This window comes from Equus przewalskii, chromosome 10 (genome assembly GCF_037783145.1).
Source record: "Equus przewalskii isolate Varuska chromosome 10, EquPr2, whole genome shotgun sequence".
NCBI lineage: Eukaryota > Metazoa > Chordata > Mammalia > Perissodactyla > Equidae > Equus > Equus przewalskii.
The window spans coordinates 18176405-18203020 of NC_091840.1; the positions used below are offsets into that span (position 1 = coordinate 18176405).

Sequence of the window (26616 nt, forward strand, 5' to 3'; positions counted from 1 at the left end):
GAAAGTGGAACTCACTTGAGCCAAGCTTCTCTCAGAAGTCTTCACACTTAAATACTGATCTGGTGCATCTGATCCGGCTGACGCTGAGATAGATGCCCAGGCTGGGAGTCAGCGAGGCCTGAGTTCAAGTCTCAGCTGGCCACTTGCCCACTGTGTAACTTTGGGCTCTTGAGCTCTCTGAGCCTCAGTTTCCTCATCTATAAATTGAGATACCTGTACACGGGGGTTCGTAAGGAATGAGATTACTAGAGCCCAGAGATCCACCTCTCAGTCAGTCCCTCAAGTCCAACTGAAGCCAACCCACTGCTCCGTGTGCTGACACACAAGCCTCCTTCTCCCCAACGGTTAACCAGGAGACCACCACCCTACCCCTGCAGCTGCTCCCAGCCTCACGTTCCCTCTGCCTCCCTCAGACTCCTCTCCTCCCAAGGACGTCCACACACACCCTGTTTCATGTGGCCCCAAAGAGCAGGAGGCTGAGAAGGCGTTTCTCCGGTCTGGCGGAGGGCTTTCTAGAAAGTGCGCTGAGCCCCACAATTGCCTAATGATCATGAGAATCACTTAGCAAGAGGAAAAGCCAGACCTTTGCCCTGGCTCCCCTCACAGGTGATGAGGTTAATCGGGAATTCTCTTTCCCTCACTCAGGGCTGCTGGCGGGGGTCTGGCTCCCCAATGACCTGGGGACACATTAGTCAGCGATAAGAGGGGCTTTCCAGCCCCTTTTATCCTGTTTACAATACACTGGCTCTCCTTGGACAAAACCCTGCCCCCCCAAGCCTTCTCCTGGCTGTTACGGCTACAGGAGACAATTTGCTGATGGACTCTCCGTGGAGGGCAGCTTCCTTGGAGACCCCTCCCCACCTCCCACAGCACCCGGGGCAACATCCCCTCCACCTGGTGGGTCCTGGAAGGGGCCCCAGATGCTTGTTTTTCTCAGCTCATTGCAGCCTCTGAATTCAGAAATGTCATCTTTTCTGTCTGCTCAGCTTTAATCGAAGGGGCTGGGGAGCAAACCCAGAGGCAGTGCGATTATGTTTCTCTGGCTTTGGCGGGACGATTAGGGTTTTGTTGTTTTCCAAAGTAGAAGCCACCAGAGGTGTCTTACTTAGCCGTGGCAAGGCCCTCTTTGGGTCAAAAAGGCAGGATGCTGCAGCAGCTACCTGCAGGGCGGTGTGGGACTGCAGCCTGGACCTCGCTCCCCTCTCCCCTAGTCAGCTTGGGCAAGCAAGTTAATTTCTCTGGAGCTCAGCACGCTTGTCTAGAAAATCAGGATGGTGATGCCTGTGCTGCCTCCCACTAGAGAGTTATGAGCACAGGATAAGAAGTGGTTGCGAAAACACTTGAAGAGGAGGCATTTTGTTTAGCTCTCTGCACTGATTTCAAGTGACGAGTCTTTTGGCAAGAATGGCCCCTCTGAGGTAGACAGTTTATAATTGCCTGAAAGTCAACTGTCAAATGATTCTGGGCCTCCAAAACGGCAGGCAGGCAGAATACTTAGGAGAGTGAGTTGATTAAGCAGAGTCCATTTCAGGGCAACAGATATTTAACAAGCACCTACCTGTACCAGTCACTGAGCTGGATCTGGGGAGATGCAGGGGTGAGAGACACATCTCCTGCTCTCAGGCTGGTGGACAGAATTGCGACACTGGTGGCTGGTGCTGAGAAGGAGCACAGGGTGCAGAGAAGCACAGGGGAGAAGTTCCAACCCAGCCTGGATGTCAGAGGTGCTCCCCAAGATGGGTGAAACCAGAGCTGAAACTTGAACGAGTGGAAGTCAATCAGGCCTGAGGCAGAGGGAAGGGTGTTGAAGCACAGGGAACAGTGCATGCAAAGGCCAGAGGACACAAAGGCCCTTGTGAAAAGAGCTGCAATTAATTACTCTAGTTAAGATGAGGGAAATGGCCAGGGATGTGACCAGTAAGGAGGATGAGGGAAATGGCCAGGGATGTGACCAGTGAGGAGGGCTCTGTCTGCCAAATAAGAATTTTTTACTGTGTTCTGTAGGCACCAGAAAGCTATCAAAAGCCTCAACATATATATGACACCACATCTCTGTCTTAGAAAGATCTTCTGGGCAACATCGAAGAGGGTGACCGGAAAGGGTAGGGAGTGGTTGAGGAATGATGAGGGGCTCTCAATAGGCTCTTCCAGTCTGGTAGGGGAAATGAGACATAGTCACAGCTGGCACCAACTGTGTAAGGTGGCGTTTGAGCATTGGCACAGGTGGGGTAGACAATAGTGGAAAGTGGCGCTCAGGAAGAAACAGGATCAGAAGGTGGACTGGGAGGGGGTCAGAGCCCAGGGTGGGGGAGTACAGGGAGCACAGGTGGTTTGGTAGAATGGATAACAGAATTGTTTTATTCAACCTGTTTGAGATGGCCAGAGAGACACAACAGATTAATTTGGTTTCAGAGATAAGAATTAAATTCCATCAAATTGGACAGATCAAAAATGCTCTTCAGAGCATTCAAGTTTATCATATCACAAAGGGAACAAAGAGGTTAACTATAGATTGGTTTGCCAAATCCTGGAACTGCAGAACCGTGGGGCACCTCTTGAAGTTCAAACAAAAGGAGAGAGCAAGGAGTTGTCATCTTGGTTTTCCTGAAACACTACTTCATTCCGTTACCCAAGGCTCAGAGCCCTCCAGAGGTTCCCCATGGCCACAAGGTGGATGAAAAGCATCTTCCTATCCACAGCATGACTGACTCACCATTTCAGCTTCGTCTTCCTCTACTGCAGAAACCCTCTACTTTAGCCAAGAGGAACCACACAAACTGCCCATGAATACCTACACCTTCCCAACTTTACCCTCTGCTCGCCAGGAACGCCCTGTGCCTGCCTCTCCATACGTCTTAATCTTTCTTGTACTTCAAGGTCCAGCTGAAATCTCATCTCTTCTGGCAAGTCTTCTTTCATCACCCAAATTCAAAGGGACCTCTTCCTTCCCTGCATTCTGACAGAACTTCATTTTCTTTACTACTCACTACACATTCATACATCGTCTTTCACTGACAACTTTTCGTAAGCCCTGTACCCTGTCTGTCCAACTAGATGACAAACTTTTCGGGGTCGAATATCTAGTGCTACATAACAAACTACACCAAAATTCAGTGGCTTAAAATATCATCCATTTCACCATATCTCTTGATTTCCTGGGACAGGAATTCAGGCATAGGCTCATTTCGGTGATTGTTCTGTTCCATGTGTGGTCTGCAGAGGTCACTTGGTGGGATTCAGCTGGTGGATAGACTAGCATGGTGGGTACAAGAAGGCTTCAATTACATATCTGGTGTTTTGACTGGAAGACGGCTCAGCTAGGTATGTTGAGTGGAGTACTTACAGACATGGCCTTTCCAGTACCATGGCCTCAGGGTAGTCAGAGTTCTTCCAAGGTGACTCAGCGTTAGCAAAATGAGTGCCCCAAAAAGCTGAGTGGAAGCTGCAAGACTTTTATGACTTGGCCTTGGAAATGCCAGAATTTCACTTCTGCCACATTCAATTGGTCAAGCAAGTCACTAAGGCCAGCTCAGATTTAAAGGGAATGGAATTGATTCCGTCTTTATTGGGAACAGTGGCAAAGAATATGAGACCATCTTTATTCTGCCACACCATCTTGTCCTAAGACCTAGGCAAGCAAAGTCCCTGGCCCAGGTCCCAGGCTTCAGGGGGCCTCACGCTTTGGAGTGCTACTTTTGAATTTTTCTAAGTCCTCTTCAGTGATGGGGGTCGTTCTAGTCTGTTTCTCCTCTTCAGGGTAATCTCTAACCCTCCACCCCATGCATGGGGTTGACCAAGTGCCCTGAAAAGCTTCAGGACTCATGCCAATGGGTTGTCCAGGGCAACCTGGCAAGCAAATTGCTTCTATTGGCTAGCACAGTATTTCTTTTGTGGCATTGCACAAGTTCAGGCCACCAGAATGGTATTGACTTGTTGATTTTGGGTGATTCTCATTCACATTGGATACAGGATGAGTTCAAGACTCTGGGCTACTGACAGTCTACTGCTGACCCTTGAGTTTTAGCCACCTGTGTGGGTACATGCCATGGCTCTTGCCAGCCTGTGTTCTTACCACAGGGCTGCCTCCAGTCTATAGCACACCAGAATAGTAGGGGTGGCATCATCCTGTGCCCTGTGTGGGGCTCCCCACCTCCACCTGGTAAGGATGGTCATCCCACCCCCTCCACAGGCTTTGTACCACATGTCGAGCAGTCCTCCAGAGGTGGCCATGCCTATCTTCTCCACTTGAGACCATTACTCTGCCGACTGACTTTTACAATCAATGTCCTCTCTTTCTTCTGACAAATGTAATGACCCCATGAACCACTGGGTGGTTCTTAAGCAGGGCCAGGTGAGGGCCATATATTCCTTGCATGAATAGGACTTCTCTTCTTGCTCCACCCATGGGTCCCTAGCCTAACCACCTTTCTCCCCTGACAACTGGCTTCAGTGTGTGGAAGACAGGGGTGCAGTCAACACTGGAAGAGATCATATTCTAGGAATGCAGGAATCAAGGCCTAAAGAATTCAAGAGAAGACATGGTTGGAAGAAATATTATTGTACATTTACACTACAAAATTCTGAGCAGTGAATTATTATTCATATTTACCTGCATACTCTAGGCAAAACATGGCATTAGTGTCATCATCAATGAAACACAGTAGCAAACTTTGGGTCATTGGAAGTCAGCATTCATGGGCAGTGTGAAGGATGATGCAGCATCCTGAGTAAGGACGTAACCATCGTTAAATAAATAAATGAAAACTCAGTTGAGGTATCATCTCCTCTTTGATGCCCTCCTGAATCCCCAAACTAGGCTAAGTGTCCCTCCTCTCTCATCCCATAGTTCCTAGTCAACTGTATCCCACACTCACCACATAGTATTCTAATTATCTGTGCAGATGTTTCCCTCCCAGTATATTAAAGAACTTCTATGGCAAACTGACGTCTTGCTCATCTTTGTACCCCACACCTTGCATTGTGCCTGATACATACTATGAGCCCCACGAATATATGTAGGATGATTCATGGAAAGAGACCACTGGACTAAGTCAGGTGGACTCTGGTGAGCCTAGAAAACAGTTCTAGGAGAGGCTGGAGAACAAGGCACCCATGCAGAATGTTGGCAGTGTACACCAATTGTCCAAGCAGTTTAGCCGTAAAAGAAAAAGAAATGGGATAAAGGTTAAAAGTTCAGGGAGATGGACTGGTGGAGTTTTCTTCTCTTTAGAGGAGGGCCCAACCATACAAAGGCCTAAGAGACTGAGACACAGAGGGGAGGTCCTCTGGACTTCAATTTCCTTATCTGCCTTACCTGCCTCACAGGGATGCTGTGAGGTCCAAAGAAGAAAGAGATATAGGCATAAAAATTCTTTGAGAAAATTTCTATCTAACCTCTGATAACTTCCAACTACCTATAGAATAAAAATCTATACATAAAAATTTAAGCATTACATTTAAGATTCCCCATGATCTGGCTCTAACTTTCCTTCTAGTACTATTATTGCCCCAAGCCCCCCAAACCAGCCACAGGAGATCTACCTTTTTTCCACTTATTTGCCTTTGCTCAGGCTATCCCCTCAGCCTCAAATGCCCTTCCCTTCATCTCCACTAAGCCAGTAAAATAAACATTTACAGAGTGGCTAGTGTGTGCAAGACTGTTAAAACTCCACTGATTCTATTGATTCATATCTTATTTAGTCCAAGAATCCTTCTTGCTCTTCTCCAAAGAAATGGTATTTTGTATCAATTGTAGGACTTACTCTACCTGAAAACATAGTTTGAAGGCATAGTTAGTCCTCAGAACGGACTACGAGAGATGAGAGATTTGAGGGCTGTCTTTCTACCCCCAATATCTGTGTCTGGTAATAGTAGGTGCTCACTAATAAATAAATATTAGAATAAGTGCAAAAATGTTAAGGATGTACATGGGTGGACAGCCTCTTCGGACACAAAACTGGGTGGGATCCAGCATACAGGAAAACAGAAGCATCAACTTGTCAAAGGAAGAGGAACATCTCCTCCCTTGGGAGGAACTGCAGATAAGCCTGGGAGGATGGAAATGGGTTAGGTCTATGTGGAGAGGCCGAAGCGTTCAAATCCTTTAAGTCCTAACTCAAATACCATCTCCTACATTAAGTGTTTCCTGAATCCCCTACCGGAGCCGAACCCCAGCTTGGCTCAATCTCTGGACTTTCTAGCCTGAAGATGTTTATTTGTACACATATCTTATTTCCTTTCCTAGATCGCGACCTCTTTGAGGGCGGAGGAAGCCTGTTTCTCCACAGCACACATGACACATAGTAACCACTCATTCATTGCTGGTTTATTGGATGGATAAATGGGGGGAAGAGGGGTGGGCGGGAGAGTGAGTGGACAAACTTGAGATAAGAGAAGCTTGCGCCAGAGACTGCAGTGAAGAGCGAAATCTCCAGACCCACAATTAAACAGTTTAATTCGAAGCCAAGCGAAACCCTCCCAGCCTTCCTCCACCAGCGCAGAGCAAGTACCCGCCTGCTCTCCTCTCACCTTGCTCTGAGGACCTCACGTCAGTACTCTGTGACTGCCCTCGCCAATGCCTGACTCAATGCTGGAGACAACCTCCTGTCAAAACCTATACTTCCTCGTCCCCCATCTGGGGCAGAACCTCTGACTACACTTAACCACCTTCTCCAGGCTTCTTTTCCCGTTCCCTTTCGCCTGTCTCGCCCCCACTGGTAGTCGGGCGCACGTGGGGGCAGCCCCAGCCGGCTTGGGAGTGAGGGTCCTACGACCGGAAGCCGGAAGCCGGAAGGGGGGCTGTGAGGACGTGTTCTGAGGGAGCCCGAGCCGGACCCGGCGGGGCCGGCGACATGGAGCCGCTGTACCAGCAAACGCACAAGTGAGGGCCGCGTCGGGGCACGGGCAGGGGGAAGCCAGGCTGGGCAAGGCCGGACCCCCGGGCTGGGGCTTCGGGCGTCGGCCAGTGCGGAGGCCGAGTCCTTCCGTCCGGGCACTGCCAGGGACAGCTCGGAAGTGCTCCGTCTCTGGCGGGATGCCCAGGTCAGCGGTGGACCGAGGGTCCGGCGTGGTGCCCGGGGACATTGGGCCGGATGGCGCCTAGCATCTTCGAGGCCTTGACTACCTGCTGGGTAGAGTAGAGGAAGGGAAAGTCGCACCTACCGGTTGTAATACTTTGTCCAGCACCTGCCAACTCAGTGCTCTGGGTTGATAAACTGGTGGGCAGTCAGGGCCCCTGCACGGAGGTGTTTACTGTTTAGTTGGAGAATCAAGGCACGTACGAAAAAAGATCTAACGTGTGGCAGGATGAGATGGAGGGTAAATGAGCAGTATAAACAGGATCTCCTTAGGCAATTTAGAAGGATCCATCCCTGAGCTAAGGTCGTCAGAAAAAGTTTCACTATAGCTCAGAGCTACTACATGATGTCAGTCCCTACTCTTGACTGACTCTAATCTTGTCGCTGCTACACTGTGATTTTTTTTCTTTTATTCTGATTTGGTTTATTCTAAAAATCTATTTTTATGGTACAAGGCAACCGCTATACAAGTAGCGTTCAGTATTCATATTTAGTTACAGGTTACCTTTAAGGAAATCGAATTTTGGGTCAGCTTCTCATAAGTTAAATTCCTTAGTTGTGTCCGTTGTTCATATTGTCCTGCATTTTTGGAACTTGCTGAGATGTGTAATTCAGTATGGTAATGGAGTCATACCTATCTAATTTTTTTGACAAAAAGTTTGTATGACTTGTTTTTTGTATGATTTTATTTTTTATGTTACATAAACCCTATGTAACATAAAATTTGCCATTTAAAAGTTAACCATTTAATTTTTCATTTTTAAAGTTACCGTTGTCATTTAATTTACCATTTAAAAATTTAGCAATTTCTAAGTGTACAATTCAGTGACATTCACAATGTTGTGTAACCATCACCACTACCCATTTCCAGAACTTTTTCATCATCCCAAACAGAAACTCACGTACCCATTAAGCAGTACCTCCCTATTCCTCCCTCCCCCAGCCCCTGGTAACCTCTGTTCTACTTTCTGTCTCTGAATTTGCATATTCCAGGTATCTCATATAAGTGAAATAATACAATATTTGTCCTTTTGCGTCTGGCTTATTTCACTTAGCATAATGTTTCCAAGGTTCATCTATGTTGTAGCATGCATCAGAATATCATCCCTTTTTATGGCTGACTAATACTCCTGTCTGTGTGTGGTGGGGTGTACACACACCCTCATGCGTGCACGCACACACACACACACCACATTTTGTTGTCCATTCATCTGTTGATGGACACTTGGGTGGTTTCCATCTTTTGGCTGTTGTGAATAATGCTGCTGTGAACATTGGTGTACAGATATCTAGTCTCTGTTTGCAATTTCTTGGAGTGTATACCTATACTTATCATGTTGTAACAACTTTCAAATTTATGCGGTCGTTTTGTTGTGATCAAAACACTTAAAATCATGTCCCCAGGGCCTGGAAATGAAATAAAATTGGGGCTCCCCCCTCCCTAATGAATTCACAACAAGGGAAATACTTAGGAGCATTAGGAATAAGAGGATGATGATCCTCTTACTGTTTCATTTTCTAACTTTATGGGTTTCTTTCTTTCTACTTTAGTGATGAAATGTATGGTTTGGATGGATGAAAATACAGAACCTGTTTTGTAATGGTATTAGAGTAGCAGAATTTGCTCCTACTCTGGGGAGCCCTGTTCACATAAAAATTATAGGAAGTTAAAAAACTAGACCTGTGAGTCAGTTGGAAAAGGAGTGAAACAGAAAATCATGCTCATGTTACTAAGAAAGGGCAGATCTTTTACAGTAGCAAGGCACAGTGGGCTGAGTAGTGCCTTGAAGTTAATCTGTGATGTGCAGTCTCACCTGCTTAGTTAATTTGGTTAAACAGTGTTGCTGAGGAGGCCATGACCCAGTTTATTATCAAGAATAATTTTGTTCAGAGAGTCTCAGACTACCTGTTATCAGTGTAGCAGGTAGTTGTCACAGAGTAATGTGAGTAGCTGAATTCTGTGTAAACTTAGGGAGAGTTGGGATACTGAAATACTAAACGGCGTCCCAAACAAGATTTGTGGCCGAGTGTGGATAAACTGCTTACCTCCGCAGGCCTCCAGCAACTGAGCCTCGGGCTCTGTGGACCCTCAGGCTCTAGCAGGGCTTGCCACCTTCTCTTGTCGAAGGCCAGATAGTAAATATTTTAGGCCTTGCAGGCCATACAGTCTCTGTGGCAGCTGCTCAAACTGTGCTGTTATAGCAGCAAAGCAGCCATGAGACAATATGTAAACAAACAGATGTGACTGTATTCCAAGAAAACTTTCCGGACAAAAACAGACCGTGGGCCAGATTTGGCCTACCACTGTTTGGCCCTCTTCTAGGCAGTCACTCGTTCATTCAGTGAATATTTATTGAGCGCCTACTATAGGTTGGGCACCATTCCCAGTGTAGACAGTACAGCCGTGCCCACCAGGAGTTTACCTTCTTTCACGCTGCAGTATGTTCTCATCTACCTTTCCCCTTAAGTGCTACGCCAGGACTGCGAGTTCTGGTTCTAGACCTCTTTGCCTTGTTTTCCTCAGTTATAAAAGGATAGTTTTGAGCTGGTTAAACTGTAAAGCTCCTTTCAGCTCCATAATACTGGCGATTGAATGTCTTTAAAAGGAAGCATATGGAGTCCTCTGAGCATCAGCAATTAACTTTTGCAATTGCAGAAATTAATGACTGTGGCTCAATTGACACAACAATAACAGAACATACTAATTTTACTGGAACTTTGAATCCACTTTGTGGTTATCTCTTGCCATGTCCCCGAAACTACATTGGAATTAGATCAACATTTAAAATTATGTATCCTGAAAACTCCTGCACTGCCTGAACAATGAGTGGAAAAAGGTGAATATTACAATAAACATTTTACACTTAAATAATGCTGCATTAGGATGAACTTTAGTAGAGGAGCTAATAGCCAGGCTTCTATTTTTGAGATCCCGGTGGTTGTGAAGGTGCCCGTATTTGTCCCCTGTGTAGTCCAGGAGCCTTCAGTGCCCTGGACCTTATTATCCCTAGAGATTCTGATTCAGTAGGTTTGGAGCACAAGAAGCTCTATTTTTATTTCTTAATTTTTTTATTGAGGTTATGATTACAACATTTTGAAATTTCAGGTGTATATTGTTATTTGTCAGTCACCATATAGGTGCTCCCCTTCACCCTTTGTGCCCACCCTCCATCCACCTTCCCCCTAGTAACCACTAATCTGTTCTCTTTGTCCATGTGTTTGTGTATCGTCCACATATGAGTGAAATCATACGGTGTTTGTCTTTCTCTGTCTGGGTTATTTTGCTTAACATAATACCCTCAAGGTCCATCCATGTTGTTGCAAATGGGACAGGATTTTGTCATTTTTTTATGGCTGAGTAGTATTCCACTGTATGTATATACCATATCAAGAAGCTCTATTATGAACAAGCTCTCCAGGTGATTTTGATGAACAGCTGGGTTTAAAAACTATTCCCTTATCTCAAAACTAGTTTTTCCTTTTTTTGATTTTGCTTTCTGATGAGAGGCTGAATATAGTAGAGGCAAGTGAGTGGGGTGAAAGTGATCAGATGGTTCCCACTACTTTTAAGTTAAGTAAAAACAAACTTTTGTGTGATGCTGTATGGGTTACACAGCAATTTTATTTTGCATTTGGATCTGTGATCTTTTAAATAGTTGTGATTATTAGTACCTTCTTTAACAGTTGAGGAGACTGAGGCACCAGGGAGTTACATGACTTGTTCCATGTCCCTCAGCTATTACGTAGTGGAACTAGCACTTCAGCCCAGATCTTTTAACTGCAAAACCCTGTTTCCTGCTCATGGTGGTCAGAGGCAGCATGAATGCAAAGTAGGCGTATATGATGGGGGGCGGGGATAGTTCTGTGGACTTTTAAAAAGCAATTACATTTTAAAATTCTTCCCAGATCTTCTACAGAACTTTTTAAAAAAATCAGCAGCATGGGGCCGGCCCCATGGCTGAGTGGTTAAGTTTGCATGCTCTGCTTCGGTGGCCCAGGGTTTTGCTGGTTCGAATCCTGGGCACGGACATGGCACCACTCATCAAGTCATGCTGAGGTGGCGTCCCACATGCCACAACTAGAAGGACCCACAACTAAAAATACACAACTGTGTACTGGGGGGGCTTTGGGAGAAAAAGGAAAAATAAAATCTTTAAAAAGAAAAATCAGCAACGGTGACCCTTGCTTACTTGCTGCTAGGTCTCTGCTTAGTTATGTAATCACTCAAACCTCCCATGGGCCCCAAGCGAGACAGGGCTAGGACTTCTAATTTCTAGTGTACACGCTCCCAAGTCATGCTTGTGTATCACCTCTTCCTTATTGGCTTCGAGTGTGTTGTCTGAATTCCCAGTTCAGTTTAAAATAGATTTACCACTTGGCATATAGTAGTTCCCACCATGCTATTCATACTTGCTTTGTTGTTTTGCATTTATTTCCTGTCAGGCGTGAAATATAGAGATTGGAATCACTTTATTGGTGATTTCTTTTCTAGTGCATTCAAAGCAAATAGAGATTGGGTGGGAACAGTCAGTAGTGTTTCCCTGCAACTTAAAGTTTATTCGTTTTAGCTTAGAAAATAGTAAAAGCCAGCTGAAGAGTGTTTATAGGGTTTTGTGGGTGTTGGCATCATCTCTCCCTCTGCCCTCATAGAATTTAAGAATTGAAAGAAGCTGGCAAGGTCTTCCGTTCCAACTCACTTTGGTCAGGAACACCCTTCATAAAACCCAAGACAGTTCATGTATCCTGTGTTTAAACATGCAGGAGCTCTTTATTTATTTATTTTTTCCTTTTCTTGAAGAGATAGTTCATAATTGTTCTTGGGTTTTTTCTTGTGTTGAGCTGAAATCTGTCATCTTGAAATTTGTGCCTTTTGGTTCTGGGTCTCCCTTAAGGCTCAGCAACAGAGAACAAGGCCATTCCTCTTTCTACATGTCAACCCTAGATATTTGAAGAGCACCAGCCGCCCCATTTTAATTTAGTTTTTTCTTGTCTTTTCTTAGAGGCTTATTTTGACTAGCTCTTTTGACCATTCCTCTTCATGACTTGATTTCTTATCTCTTCCCCAGTTGTCGTGTTCATCATCCATTGGGAAACCTTTAATTGATTTTTTTCTTAATCTTAAGTCACAATGCTTTTCATCCCTTACAAATTTCATCTTACTATTTTAGCCTAAATGAAAAATGTTAATATATGTTTTGTGGTACAATGTCTTAACCACTTATTATCGCACAGAATCGTGCAAATTTCATAAGTTGGTTTTTTTTTAAATGTTGGACAAAATGTAGAGTCAAAGGCAGTCCTATGGTGGGAAGCTGGAAATCTTTTCTAGCATCCCTTGGGTACCATTGTTTAGCCTGCAATGAATCCCCCATCCTTAAAGGTTAAAATATTTGTCAAACTAATGGGAGAAATGTGATATTTCATTATTCTTAATTTGAATTTTCCTGATTGCTAGTAAAGTAGAGTGTCTCTTCATATATTTATTGACCTTTTAGATTTCCTTTTCTGTCAGTTGCCCTTTGCCCATTTTAAAAAATTGCTTTGTTTGACTTTTCCTATTGACTTGTAACAGTTCTTTGTATATTCTGGACATTAGTCCTTTGTTATTTGCCACAGATATCTTCCAGTCTCTGCCTGTCTTTTTATTTTCTTTCTGGTGCCTTTGGTGTAAAAAAAAGTTTTTGTTTTAATGTAGTCAAATTTATCAGTCTTTTGTAGTTTGTGGGGTTTGGGAAGTAGTTGGTTTTTTTTGTCTTAAGAAGTCCTTCTTTAATCTGAAGTTGTAACATGCACTCCTATATTTTCTTCGGAAAGTTTTAAAGCCTTGCTTTTCACATTTAAGCTTTAAACCATCTTGAGTTTATTTTTGTGTATTACGTGAGGTATCTTTTTTCCATATGGATAACAAACTGAGCCATCAGCATGTATAGTAATCCATTCTTTTCCCACTGATGTATGGCACCAAGTCACCAAATATGTAGGACTGTTTTTGGCCTCTCTTCTTTCCTCTTGGGTTAGGGTTAGGGTTAGGGTAAGGGTTTCTGTCTGTCCCTGCACTACTACCCTATTGTTTTAATTATTATGGCTTTGTAATAAATCTTAATAGCAGGTAGGACAAGTCGTTCCTCTCATGCTTATTCAGAGTGGTCTTGGCTATTCTTTGCTCCCCCTTTTTAAAATTACTTTCCTGTTTCCATCGATAATGCCATTAATTTTCAGATTTGCTTTGTTAAGCTACTATTGAAAATTTACCCCACTCCCTACATTCAGCCCTTCAATGAAGTCCTAATTCTCCTTTCCATCAGCATTGCCGTCCAGTCCTCTATCGCTGTTTCCATGGTTACCTCAAGCTGCATTCCTACATCTGCCTCCATATGTCCAGGTGCTTCCATTCTCAAATATTCAGACTTACCTTACTGAAGTAGCAGTCTGGTCTGAGACTCTAGTAGTGATTTCTAGTTGCCTCTCAGGGCTGCAGATCTTGCCCAGGAGCATTCTGAGAGTCATTAGAGAGCTGGCCAGCTTCTGATGCCGGGGGTCATATTTAGGGGCTGCAGGGAAGCCCTGGAAAAGACTGGAGCCACATTGAAACCCAGTTTGAGCTCCTGGCTTACATTGGTAAATTTGGGGTCACAGTTTGTGGTGCTTATGGTAGAGGGTGGTTGCTGACCTTTCCCTCAAGGATTGGAGATGATATAGGAGCTCAGCAGGCCCCTTTCATGTGGCTGTAATGTGGAGAGACCAGAAGCCCCAGAAGGTGGTTGTTGGGGTAGCATAAGCAATATTCCAAGGCCTCACCACAGAGGACCACTAGGAAGGGCCCTCAGGGTGACCTTGGCTAAGCCCTGGGGAGCCTCCGGACAGTGCTCTGGGGCCCGATGTCTGGGACCATGCAGAGGTCCAGGGGACAGTGTTGCATTTCCAGATGAGATGGCAATCACCTCATCTTGCCAGGGAAGGATGTTTACCAAACAAGAGATCCCTATCTTTCAGGGCCTTCCTCTGATGGTTTCCTCCAACTAATGGCCTCTTCTGCCTCTCCCCTCTGACCCCCACTCTCTCTCAGGCAGGCCAACCTGCTTGGAATCCATATGACATGCCTTGCATGCCTTTTTGCATATCATTTTCTTCATATCTTCCCATACCAAATCATGTCTCCATTCTTCACGATGATGTCCAGAACTCCCTCCGCCCACGTGACTTGCCCCAGCTTACTCTTATTTACTTGCCTTTGCTTGGCACCACTATGCATGGCTCCTCAGCTTGCTTTCTGTTTACACTTCTATGTGTTAGTGTTCTCCTCAATCTTCTTAGGACTTTGGTGTCTATCTGGCCTGTCATTCCTAATTACATTGTTTCTCAAGGACAAGGATTATATCTCTTTTGCCCTTTGGCTCTCCCTAGCACAGACCAGTGCTCAGCACATTGGGTCAAAGAACAGAGAGTGGGATTGGCTGGGTCCAGATCGAGGTTTATCACTTGCTCTGTGACCTTGAACAGTTACATAACCTTTCTGGGCTTCAGTTTTCTTATTTATAAAATGAGGATGATAATAGTACTTTCCTCACAAGGTTATTGACTTTGCAGAATTTCTCGGATGTGGTAAGCACTCAATAAATGCTGCCTATCAGCATTGTTATTAATATTAATTTTCAACTATTAGAAACCATGCCAAAACATGTGGCCTAAAGTGCCACATACAAATTTTACAGTTCAGTGATGCTGTCAATTTAAATCAGTTACATGTTAGCATCAGAAAAATTGTCTTTCCTGACTGAAGCATTGTTGATTACTCCTGTCTCACTCATTTCCTCCCTCTTCCTTTGATAGGCGGGTCCACGAGATCCAGTCTCACATGGGACGCCTGGAGACAGCAGACAAGCAGTCTCTGCACTGTGAGTAATTAACTATGGAGACCAGAGTCCTTTCTCTGATGACACGGTGCTAATGGGCTGGGTTTCCTGACTGCATTTCTGCCCTGGGGGCTTAATGATTCAGCGTGGAATGAGTTTCGTTCTGAGGGTGGACAGAAACCCCGATGGCAAAGTCACTGATTTCCCTGAGTGTGCCCTTTGGAGTCCCACAAGCCTTATCCCCCATTACCCCTCCACTCAACCTGACATGGCCCTATGGGAATGGAAGTTCTTTCTTCCATCTGTCTTAATCTAATTACCTAGTCCTTAAAGGAATGTACTCCATAAAAATTCAGAGATGTTTAACTGGAATTGGTCATTTCTTCTGAGCTGAGAACTGTGACTTTTTAGGAGGATTATTCAGAAATGAATAGCAATAGTAATTAGTTTAGTTCCCACACCATGGTTTCTTTTGAGAAGAGTGCTGCTTTTTGTTTTTTACTTTCTTTTCTATTACATGAAAAGGTGCTTTTCCTGAGTCGGCCAGACAGACACTACTGGTTACCCCTGCACTGCAGGAGCTGTCTTCTCACCACACTACTTGGCCCTCCCCATGCCTGTTTCTCCTATTGTCTCATGTCTTCTTCCTGCAGCTTCAAAAGCATCTCTTGGTTCTGTACCCCACCTTGTTCTAATCTAAACTGTATCTGTTAGCTGTAGGCTAAGCTAGGAAGGTGACATTGCTCTTTTTACTGTCATTTTTTTGTTGGGCAAGAAGCAAACTGGATGCATTTTTTTGTGCACAGTTTAGTTTTTCTCCATCGACTGTTTGCCTTCCCAACAATCTCATTGTTACATGATAAGAAATGGAAAAGAGGTCATTTTGACTGTTTATCAAAAGGGATAAGGAAAATGACTGTATTTATCATATCTTTACCTCTGTGGATTCTTTCCTGGACCTTTCCTATTGATGTGTGGTCTATTTTGGAGCCTCCAGCCTCAGCCTCCCCATTCTTATAGAAAGCCTTCAGGGAGCTCTTCTCAGCATTTCACATACTAATCTTCTCCTTGTGCTTTTTTTTAAAACCTCATTACTGTAGGGAATTCAGTTGGCAGTCTTTTTACCAGATATTTATAACCCATATCTGAGAATAATCTCAAAGGAAAAGAGACCTCATTCTGTATCAGAAAATACTGGTTTTTCTTAAAATATTTATTTGGACAACTTTAAATGTGCATTTTATTTTCTTAAGGCGGGAAATTTATTTCTACAGATTTATCTTCAGCTTTTTAAAAAATTTACATTGTTATGGTATTAACAGCTATATATATATTTGAAATAACATTTACAAAGTCACTTAGTATAACTTGAAATCTTTTCTATTATTCAGTATTGTATGTATTTTTCTCCTTTTTGAAATATGTTTTTTTGAGTTTATTGGATATGGGAAAAAAACACGTTTGATTTATCATTCTAATTTAAGTTCACTATCTCTTTTCCAGCAATTATTCTTTTTTTCTCTTTTGTGCAGTGGTAGAAAACGAAATCCAAGCAAGCATAGACCAGATATTCAGCCATCTAGAACGTCTGGAGATTTTGTCCAGCAAGGAGCCCCCTAGCAAAAGACAGAACGCCAAACTGTGAGTGCTCAGACACCCCAGGCTTGTCGAGGCAGCCCTTTCCTCCAGGGGAGGCTGTGGAATGTTCTGAAAATCCATTTATACATTGAAAAACTGAGGCTATGCAAAGATGAAATCCCCATAAAGGGCACAATTCTATTTGAGTCATACTCCCTCAGAGTAGAAAGCCTGTGAGGCTGGTAGCTCAGGAGCCTGGTGTCTTCTTACCTCACTGCTGTCACTTTGAAATTTTTGCCTCCAGTACTTTTTGTCTGACCAGACCCATGGCCACTTGAGACTCATTCTGCCAGGGAGTTTTACTCTGCCCTTTGGTTCACACTACATGCTTAGGTTAAAATGAAATCTTGCTCTTAATCACTTCAGTCAGTCTATTTATAATGAAATACTGATCTAATGTTTGATATTCCCTCATGAAATTAATATGAAACCAGTCTCACCACCTCCCCCCCAGTCCCTGCTCCCAAAAGTTTTATGAAACTTCATTGATGCTTTACTCCAAAGATGCCCTTGGGCTTCTTCCAGGGGAGCGATATAATACATAGAAGGTCAGGAAGAGGTCATTGAACCTGCTTCCTGTCACCTGTTCCCTGTCACGCATCCAGAATCAGAGGCCAGCAGATATTTAAGTAAAGCTGCTGGAATCTTATGTACTACAACCCTACTTTAACCGCAAGCTACTTCTTTACTTTCAACATCATTGGTCAAGATAAGATTATTTGGGGGGGATGGCTTGGAGTGGTATAGGGAGAAGCAAGGAAACATCTTTCCTGAATAAAAAGCTCAGCTACCTCAAGTTGTGCTGCCCTGGGTTCCTGGAATTTAATCTCTCTCTCTATCAATTCCAGTCGTGTTGACCAGTTAAAGTATGATGTCCAGCACCTGCAGACTGCTCTCAGAAACTTCCAGCATCAGCGATACACAAGGGAGCAGCAAGAGAGACAGCGAGAGGAGCTACTGTCTCGCACCTTCACCACTAACGTAAGCCAGGCGCCAGGCGGGGGTCTGCAGGTACTTGACGGCTCATTGGAGCTGGGGCTCAGGTCTTTGAGCATCATTCTTTTAGGGGGCGTCTGGAGGAGACAACTGGAAAGGCAGTGGGCTTCGTGCATTGCCACCGAGGTTAGCCCTAGACGGGGGATCTCTTTTTCTAACACAAAATCCTGAAGAGGAAGCAGTTAAATTGAGGGACTGGGCAGAGGTGAAAATTACCTGGTTTGACTGGTCCGATGTAGCAAGTTGGAAGTTCACATGGTGGAAACGTTTTTCTGATCAGATGGAGACAGATGATTAGAAGTTAGACCATTTGTAGTAAGGGCAGCATTTCAAAGCTGCCTTCAGGCAGTTGCCGTTGTGCTGTGTATGTGTGTGGTTCCAGTGTCAGATGCATTAAAATGGTTTTGTCTCTAGTCTGAGCAGCAATTTGGGGGAATTTGTTAGCAGATACTTCGTTTTAGATGGATGGCTTGGCTTGAGCCTGTTTGAAAAGGGCCTATTGGTTTGCTTATTTGATTTCTTAGAACACTTTTGTCCCTGCCCTTTAGTCTCAGTAGAATAATTTCCTGGACGTGGCTATAGAACATGTCGGCCTTTTTTGTGTCCTGCATAATATATTCCACCAAATGAGGTAGGTTTTAGGGGGGTTTGGGGTTTTGTTTTTTTTTGTTTTGGGTTTTGTTTTTTTTTTTTACAGAAAGGTTCATTTTCTAAAGAGGTCTTGGCTTTCTAAGCCTGCCATCAGAATTCAAGTCAGTTCCCACTTTGCAGATGTTTAACTCTTACTGTGTCCACACTTGTAGTAAATTTCCCTGAGTGTTTCAGAATGTGCCTACGCAGTTTTTGTTTCTCTAGAGTAAGCAGTCAAGTGACAATGATTAACAATTCAAAAGTGTAATGGAGACGTGTTGGTGGTATAGTTGTAAGCATAGCTGCCTTTCAAAAGTGTAATGAACTATACAACACACTAAAAGATACTGTGTAAGCTTTTGATAGTTATGGCATTGGGTATTTGGGCTTTTTTAGGCTGGGGATGATTGCTTAGAGTTATTTTGTTTCTTACCAGCCTGGTGTGATGCCGTACGTACAGTGGGCCCGTAATAAAAATTGACTTGCCCAGTGAACTTCTTCCTGATCATTCTGCAGTCTGGAGCTATAATACATTTATCTGAGAAATAATGACCCATCACCTATACCCTTTCAGATGGGAGGGTTAAGATTTGTATATAAAAGGCATTCGATAAATGTTTGTTAAATAAATGAAAAGAAGTCTCTAATTGATTAATTCAAACACTGAAGTCTTTTGACCCACTGAGCATTGCCCATATGCAGAACACTATTTAAGGTAGTAAAGCATGGGAAAAAATTAAAAGGCATGACTCCGACCTGTGAGAAGCTCCCCTGTTAGCAGGAGGGATTGAAAATGTGCACATGAAAAGTGATTCTGGGGGCCGGCTCCATAGCCTAGTGGTTAAAGTTCCCCATGCTCCACTTTGGCAGCCTGGGTTCACAGGTTCAGATCCCAGGCATAGACCCACACCACTTGCCAGCCATGCTGTGGTGGCAACCCACATACAAAATAGAGGAAGATTGGCACAGGTGTTAGCTCAGGGCTAGTCTTCCTCAGCAAAAAAAAAAAAAAAAAAAAAAGATTGGCAGCGGAAGTTAGCTCAGGGTGAATCTTCCTCAGGAAAAAAAAAAAAAAAGATTCTGACCTTGAGCAGCATATAAAGGATGGTTTAACCTCTGTGTGATAATTGAGAGTGGTAAAAACACCTGGCATGACAGAAGAGTTTGTGATCATCAGGTGGTGGGAAAGAGAAGAGTATTATGGGCGGTCTTGACTGGCTTCTATGTGCAGACTGCTTTCGGTGTAAAATCAGAGCCCTAGGATTGATCTTGGTGTTTCTCCCTACAGGATGGTTAAGACGGTAGGCTCTGTACTCAGTACTGGGATTCATGCCCCGCTGGACTTCTTACCAGCTCTGTGTGATCTTAGACAAGTTATTCCGCCTCTCTGGGCTTCAGTGTCTTCATCTCTAAAATGGGCATAATAGAGTAACTACCTCGTAAGGTTAGAATGAGGATTAAGTGAGCCTAGGGTAATGAGCATGTAAAGTGGAAAGCACTTGATCAGTATTAGTGTTTTCCCCCTTCATTTCTTTACAGACTTTTCTTCCCTGCTTAGGAAAATAGTCCCATCCCGAACACCATTAGGCCTTCAATAGAAAGCATGGTCTCTCTGTCCTTAGTCAGGCTCAGTCTAATTGGAGGGGTAAGCTATACATAAAATAACCCAAGACCAAAAACAGACGTCTAATACCGCCTTAAGGGGTAGGCCAAGGGCAGGAACGTTTGCTACAAGCTAGGTGAGTCAGTGATCAGAGAAAGCCTTTAGGAGAAGCACAGTGAGGTCTTAAAACAATAGAGTTTTTCCTAAGTGGGGATAATGACACTGGGGCAGGAATTAACCAGACTGTGTAGAGGAACTCGTTTGGAAAGTGACAAGTCTGAGGGAAGTTCCTCTTCCCCTGAGTGAACAGAGGCCACCTCAGATCTTTGCTTTGCTTTTCCTTCTCTGTTAGGTTCCTCTGATTCTTGCGCCATTTCCTCTGGCTGTTCTTCTGGCTTGGCCTTCACCAAAAGGCAGTGCGGTCAGACTCGGTGGGAGCCAGGAGCTGACCAGCAAGCAAAGTTAATCCAGTGCCTGCGTTTCCTTCACAGGACTCTGACACCACCATACCGATGGACGAGTCACTGCAGTTTAACTCCTCCCTCCAGAAAATCCACCACGGCATGGATGACCTCATTGGAGGCGGGCACAGTATTCTGGAGGGACTGAGGGCCCAGAGACTGACCTTGAAGGTGGGGGCCCTTCTGGGGGACAGGAAGAAGCCCTTTTGTTTTGGCCTCATCCAACAGTTTGGTACCTGCATTTACTTTTTGATCACTGTCCTTAAACTGTGATATTATGGTTGTGAGACAGAGCCTTTGAGTTTGGGATCCTTCCTGTTGGAGTTGAATTATTTCGAATCCAAAAGTAACCAAATTCCCTTTGCCAGTAGGTGTTTCTTGTGCTTGCCATGAACCATAATGTGGCATCTCTTGGTATCCAGGTCTTTTTCCATTTCCTATACTTATCATGAAAGTGACTACTATTACGAGAGGAACCCATAATAGGCTAAGAAATTTGCTTATAGATTCCACTCTCAGAAGAAGGAAGGCATGGCAGTACTTTGGCATCTCAGTCTCTCTCAGGTGTTTTCCCATAGGATCCCTCCTGTCACTTCCTTATACCTGAGACCTTTTTGTACTGCTGTAATGGAGCCCCCCGGTGGTGTCTCAGGGCTGCCGTGGTTGACTGCAGCAGGTAGCTTCTAGAGCACGACTCTTCACTCTCTCTCCAGTCACAGGTGTTCCCAGAAGCCCTGCCCCGTGGCTGAGACTCAAAGCCCCGGGAGTGGTTTACAGAAACATTACACAGACTCTGATGTCAGTCTGATGTTTCAGCCTCAGCCCTTTTCCTGTATCAACCCTGTGGATGACGGGGTGTGGACTGTGCCTGTTATCAGGGTGTGGTCCCCTGTGAACGAAGCACTCCCAGCCACTGAGCTGTGAGAAGCAGTCACTCGGAAGTGCGAGCTTTATCTTAGTTTTTCTTGGACCATGTTGAGCCTGTCAGCTCCGCGGGACTTCAGTGCATTTCTGCACAGCCCCTGCCGTCTTCACCAGGGAGAAGGTCATGTGAGCCGCAAGTGGCACTTACCTCCTGCTGACGGCCCCGGTGCTTCAGATGATCTGGAAGTGTGGCCGCCGACGGCTTCATGGGTGCTCCCCTCAGAAGAACCACCTGCAGTAATCTAAACTGATACATGATGATTAATCCACCCTTTCTTTAGAAAACTGCTGGCCACCTTCCCATATCTCAGAAAAACAGTAAAACCGTTTTAGGACAAGACTCACCATGCCACGCTAACGTCGGCCCAGCAGGAGTTAGAGCTTATTAAAGCAAATGTTAGCTTCCTGCTGAGGTCTGTATCACTGAGGAGTCCAGCACCTCCTGCCCCTACACTGTCACCAGGAGTGAAGTGCCCGGACCCTGGGAGGTGGTTGGGGCTTGGAGTGCGAGGTTTCCGACTGCATTTCCAGTGACCCTACTGCTACCTATATGTCCCTGGATTCCCTCTACCTGCCTCACCCCTACTTCTGTTGGGGAATTTTCTGCCTGAGCCATTTGAAAGGAACATAGGAGAGAGCATGAAGGAGCTGAGCCTTGATTTGTGGAAATTTGTGGTTGAAAATGAATACATTTTTTGAAATTTCTGTTAATTTTCAGGTGATTTTAGAAGCTAGATACTTGAACTTCATAGGGTGAGGAAACAGTCTGTGCTTTCAGAGCCTGGCAGAATCTTTAGCGAGAGTAATTTTCACCATCACTGTCCTAGGAAGAACATGGCTCTGGGCTCTTTGGCAGCACTAAAGTGTGACTTGAGAGATCTCTTGGTGAGGCTTGTCAGTCATTGTCTGGGCAGAACATCAGTTTTGAATTCTTGTCCACGATGCCTCGTGTTGTTCTCACTTCTCTTGTCTATTCTCTCAGTTGTTCGTTAATGTGTCGTTCATCTGAAAAATGGATGCGGGGCCTTAGGTTAGATGCCATCCATACAAATGTAATTGGTGCTGTGTGAAAAGTAAGTTGGGGTCTGGCCAGCATTCATTTCTATTTGTTACCTCGGAAGAAATTGAATGTGCATAAAAATGAAAATTAGGAAGCAGAGAGGAAGGTCAGGCTGGGTGGTTTGGGCTATTGGTTTAGGAATAAAATACCTTTTTATTTTTGATGGTGGGTGGTGATATTTATGTAAGGAGTTTTAGGTCGTTGTGTTGGTGTCTGTCTGTGTTGGCGTCTGGTGTTTCTGTTGTTCCATCTTGCCCACTTTGAAACCCTCTTGTAGACATGGACACTGACTTACACCCATTGTCCTCAGCAGAATCCCCGAGGTTTCTAAAGTGCACAGGCTGATAGCAAGGATTTTGGAGCTAGGGAGCAGAGCAGAGGTTTTTGATATTAGCTTTTTTTTAATACAAAATATTCTAATTTAAATTTTTTCATTGAGGTATAATATACATACAGTGAGGTATACAGACCTTATTTGTACAGGTCATTGAATTTTGACAAATGCATACACCTTTGTAACTCACATTGCTATCAAGACTAGACCATTTTCATCACCCCTAAAAGATCCTCGTGCCCTTTCCCGGTCAGTCTGCCCCTCCCCTGGCAACCACCATTTTGATTTATTTCACTATAAATTAGTTTCGCCTGTTACTGAAATTCATATAAAAGTATTTGTATTACTATTTAATATGTGGCTTCTTCCTCTCCGGAATGTTTTCCAGGCTCATTCATGTTGTTACACGTTGGTAATTAGGTCCTTTTTATTACTGAGCAGTATCACATTGTGCAGATATATCATAAATTATTAATCCATCCTCTGGTTGGTGTACACCTGGATTGTTTCCAGTTTTTGGATACTCTCCTATGTTTTCTTCTGGAAGCTTTATTATAGTTTTAGCTTTTATGTTTAATTCTATGATTTATCTCAAATTAATATTTGTGTATAATATGAATCGAAGATTCTTTTGTGTACATATATGTGATATTTACGAGACATATGTATGTATATGATACATATATGGGATAGTTATTAAATAACCAGTTGTTCCAGCGCATTTGTGGAAAGACTTTTCTTTCCCCCTTGCATTGTTCTGGCACCTTGATCAGAAGTCATTTGACCATATGAAAGGAGTATGTACCTGTTGATGCTGCTTTTTATATGTTTTAGGCGTGACCAAGAAAGCCCCATCTCGTAATGACATTCACCCGCCCTGGGCAAAACGAGTTGATCTTTGTTTTTCTTTCTTTTTATGTCTGCCCCAGGGGACTCAGAAGAAGATCCTTGACATTGCCAACATGCTGGGCTTGTCCAACACAGTGATGCGGCTCATTGAGAAGCGGGCTTTCCAGGACAAGTACTTCATGATTGGCGGGATGCTGCTCACCTGCGTGGTCATGTTCCTGGTGGTGCAGTACCTGACGTGAGCCGGCCAAGCCCAGCAACTGAACAGCATTCCCACTGCGTGAGAGTGTGTGTGAGAGAGGGGGCCCAGAGGCTACCTTTTGAAATGTATGTCCGTCTTAACTGTGAAGACCACTTGGAAGTAATTATGATCTGTAACCTGGTGGGAATTTCAAACCTGCTCTGTTTTCTGTACATCTTGGAGGGGAAGTTAGTGCTACCAAGATGCGTGGTGCTTAGGAAATGAAAGAAGTACTTGTTCTCTCTCACTGTTACTGTCACTCTCACTGGGGGAGGAAGTGATGTAAGGGTAAGGGATGAAGAAGGAAGGGGGAGGAAGAGAATGGCTTTGGTGGTTTTGTCCACAGAGTTGATGCACGCCCCAAGAGGACTTTCATGGTGAGCCTTGTGGACAGGATTGTCCACACTTGGTCATCATCCAGGCTTTCTGGCTCCTAGGCTGGAGCAGAAGTGAAGAGAGGAAGAGAAAGAGGCCCTCTTTTTATGTGCCCAGTATAGTAGATGGATTCACATGCCCTCCCCCCCTGCCCCAAATGACGTACAGATGACTGACTGCTAATACTTGTCATCCTTCCCTGGAAGCAGCTACCTAGAGGAAACAGAGGCATTGACGCTGTTACTGACAATGAGTAAGACTTTCCACATTACAATCGTTGGGTGTTTCTCCTTTCTAAAATGAGGCCCCTGTTATTCCTGGGAGTGTTCAGTCTTGAGACTGAAGACCCTAGTCACTGATTTTTTTCCAGTTAATAGAATTGTTGGCTTTTAAGGTTCCAAGAATGCAGCCTGGCACCCATGCCCAGGCTTTGGTGAGGCTTTGCCCCTTAGAAAGTAGCTGTGAGAAAAGGTTAGTAATTTGTCAATTACAGTCTCATCTCTAGTCTTAGCATCTCTAATTCTTTGGCTCTCTTCCCTTCCTTGAAATGTAGTAGCAACTGTCCACCAAGCCCCCATTCTCCCTGGCCAGTGTGAGCAGAGGCCACCCTGGAGATGTCCCTGGTGCGTATGTCCTTGTGAGACTATTTTCAGGGACCAGGACCTTTTTCTTTCTGTGACCAATCCTGGATTAAGTCTGTATCAATACCCAGCGTATTGTGGAATTTATTTTAAAGCCAGTCTGTTTAATGAGTTTAATTGCTGAAAGTACCAGAAAGACCTGGTTAGCAAATTTTTTCATCTATCATAACAGGCCTTACCAGCCCTAGACTCAGTAGCCTCATGGCAATACAAAAAATAACACTCAAAACTTCCCAGAAACACTGGAAACCTGGTCAATATTAACCCCACCTTGATTGTCTTGCCCCACCTACTTCCTGTCTGTGCTTCCTGTCGTTTGGACTATCTTCTGTCCTCCGTTTTCTGTATGTGTTCTGTTCCACTTCCCTTATTTACCTCCCACCTGTTTCTGTAGCAGTATTGGTCTTTTCAGGCACATCTGTGGCGTGGATCCCCTTTTGATGAATGTTTCTTAATTGTCACAGATTTTTAACATTAGTTTCCTGGTTACTGATTTCACACTTTTGGTGAGATCACTATTGCTCCTACCCCTCTGGGCTAAACAGGGGACCTGGGTTTCCAAGAAAGGGGGAATCCGTGACCCCTTCGTGAAAGGATTGAAGGCCTTGCCAGAGTGAAAACTGTGGCCTGGAGGGTGGAGAGAGGGATTCAGGCATCTTCAGACCTAATCTAACTTTGGGGAAGCACAGTTTGAAATTTCCTTCACACCCAGCACCCCTCCTCTCCCAGGGACCCAGCAGAGGGCTCTTAGCAGTCCATAAAATGGATTTTCAAACTGCGCAGCGCTGGGCAACTGAGGATCCTGCCAGACAGCACACTTTGGGGGGAGGTGGACAAGGAGCAGCTAAGCCATTTGGACTTGAACTGTGGGAGGAGGAAACTCCCCCCACCCTCCCTTGGCTGATGTGACAGCTATTTGTAGTGAACACCAGTGTGCTCCACACTCGCCTTTGTAGTGATTGTTGGCCTTGATGAAGCAGAAGTAAGGCCTTCCTTCATGCTGCACCTTCAGAGCCATTCTCCCTACTTTGTAATAAAAATGGTGGAGGCAGTTTGTGGGTCCTTACTGCCCGGGGCTAAGGAACGGCAGCCACAGTGTGTCTGGAGACCCAAGGTCACTGAGACCTCATGTCATCGTGTGATTGCCTTCCCTCTTTCACAATGGCTTTCAGTGACCTGTGAGAAACACACCTTGGCCAAGTGGGTGCTTCTATCTCCACAGTCCCCAATGTAGGGAAGCGTTCCAGGCCAGGGAAGGAGCACCCTCTAGTGGAGTTGGGGTGAATTCTTAGGTCGCGCTGGTGCAAGAATCTCCAGAAAGCCTCTGCTGTCTGTACACACAGGATTTTGGTGTGCCTCTTGTGTTTTAAGACAGATGGGTGTCAAGGAACTTGGGAATATCTTCATTCTGTGGACCTTTACTCTAGGTGTGACCCCCTAAGAAAAGCCAAACTCAAAGACCAAGTGAGTAGGAGAGTCTCGATCTTACAGAAGCCTTCACTGCTAGGATTTTTCCTAAGTCCTTTGCCCTGATGAATTTAAATGGGTTTGATTTGCAGATTCGGATTGACACCTATTGTTTTTGAAACACATCAGTTGAATAAAGTGAGATTTATTTAGAAAATTATATTTTTGTAAAGGAATTTGACGTTTATTGTTTTCACTAATGACCCCTTTTTTTATGTTTCCAGGCCAGAGATTCTCAAACACTGCTCTGTGGCCAGGGGCTGGACTGGCTGCCTCAGAAGCAGCTGGGAAACTTTTTAAAAATGATAGATTCCTGGGCCTACCCCAAACCTTCTGAATTAGAATATGTTTTAAGTCTCTAAGGTAGTTCTGATGTGTGTATTTTTAGAACCACTGTCTTTTAGACAGAAGGCTTTTGTCTTAATCAAAGATAGTAGCATTTGAAAACATATACTGAACTAGCTCAGT

At 44.5% G+C, this 26616-nt stretch overlaps 1 protein-coding gene across 4 annotated transcripts; it reads left to right on the top strand.

Moving 5' to 3' along the window:
* Positions 1-6383: 6383 nt before the first annotated feature.
* GOSR2 (golgi SNAP receptor complex member 2) lies at positions 6384-26308 on the top strand. 4 transcript variants are annotated; one of them, XM_008525854.2, is made up of 6 exons: positions 6384-6880; positions 14907-14971; positions 16462-16570; positions 17416-17548; positions 20288-20428; positions 23505-26308. In XM_008525854.2, exons 1-6 carry the CDS (start codon positions 6852-6854, stop codon positions 23664-23666), a joined length of 639 nt encoding a protein of 212 aa, XP_008524076.2. In that variant the 5' UTR covers positions 6384-6851; the 3' UTR covers positions 23667-26308. The 4 variants fall into 4 exon arrangements, with proteins under 4 accessions (XP_008524076.2, XP_070417858.1, XP_008524077.2 ...); XM_008525855.2 differs by having other exon boundaries at positions 6752-6880; positions 20288-20489; XM_070561757.1 differs by lacking the exon at positions 20288-20428 and having other exon boundaries at positions 6645-6880.
* Positions 26309-26616: the final 308 nt, after the last annotated feature.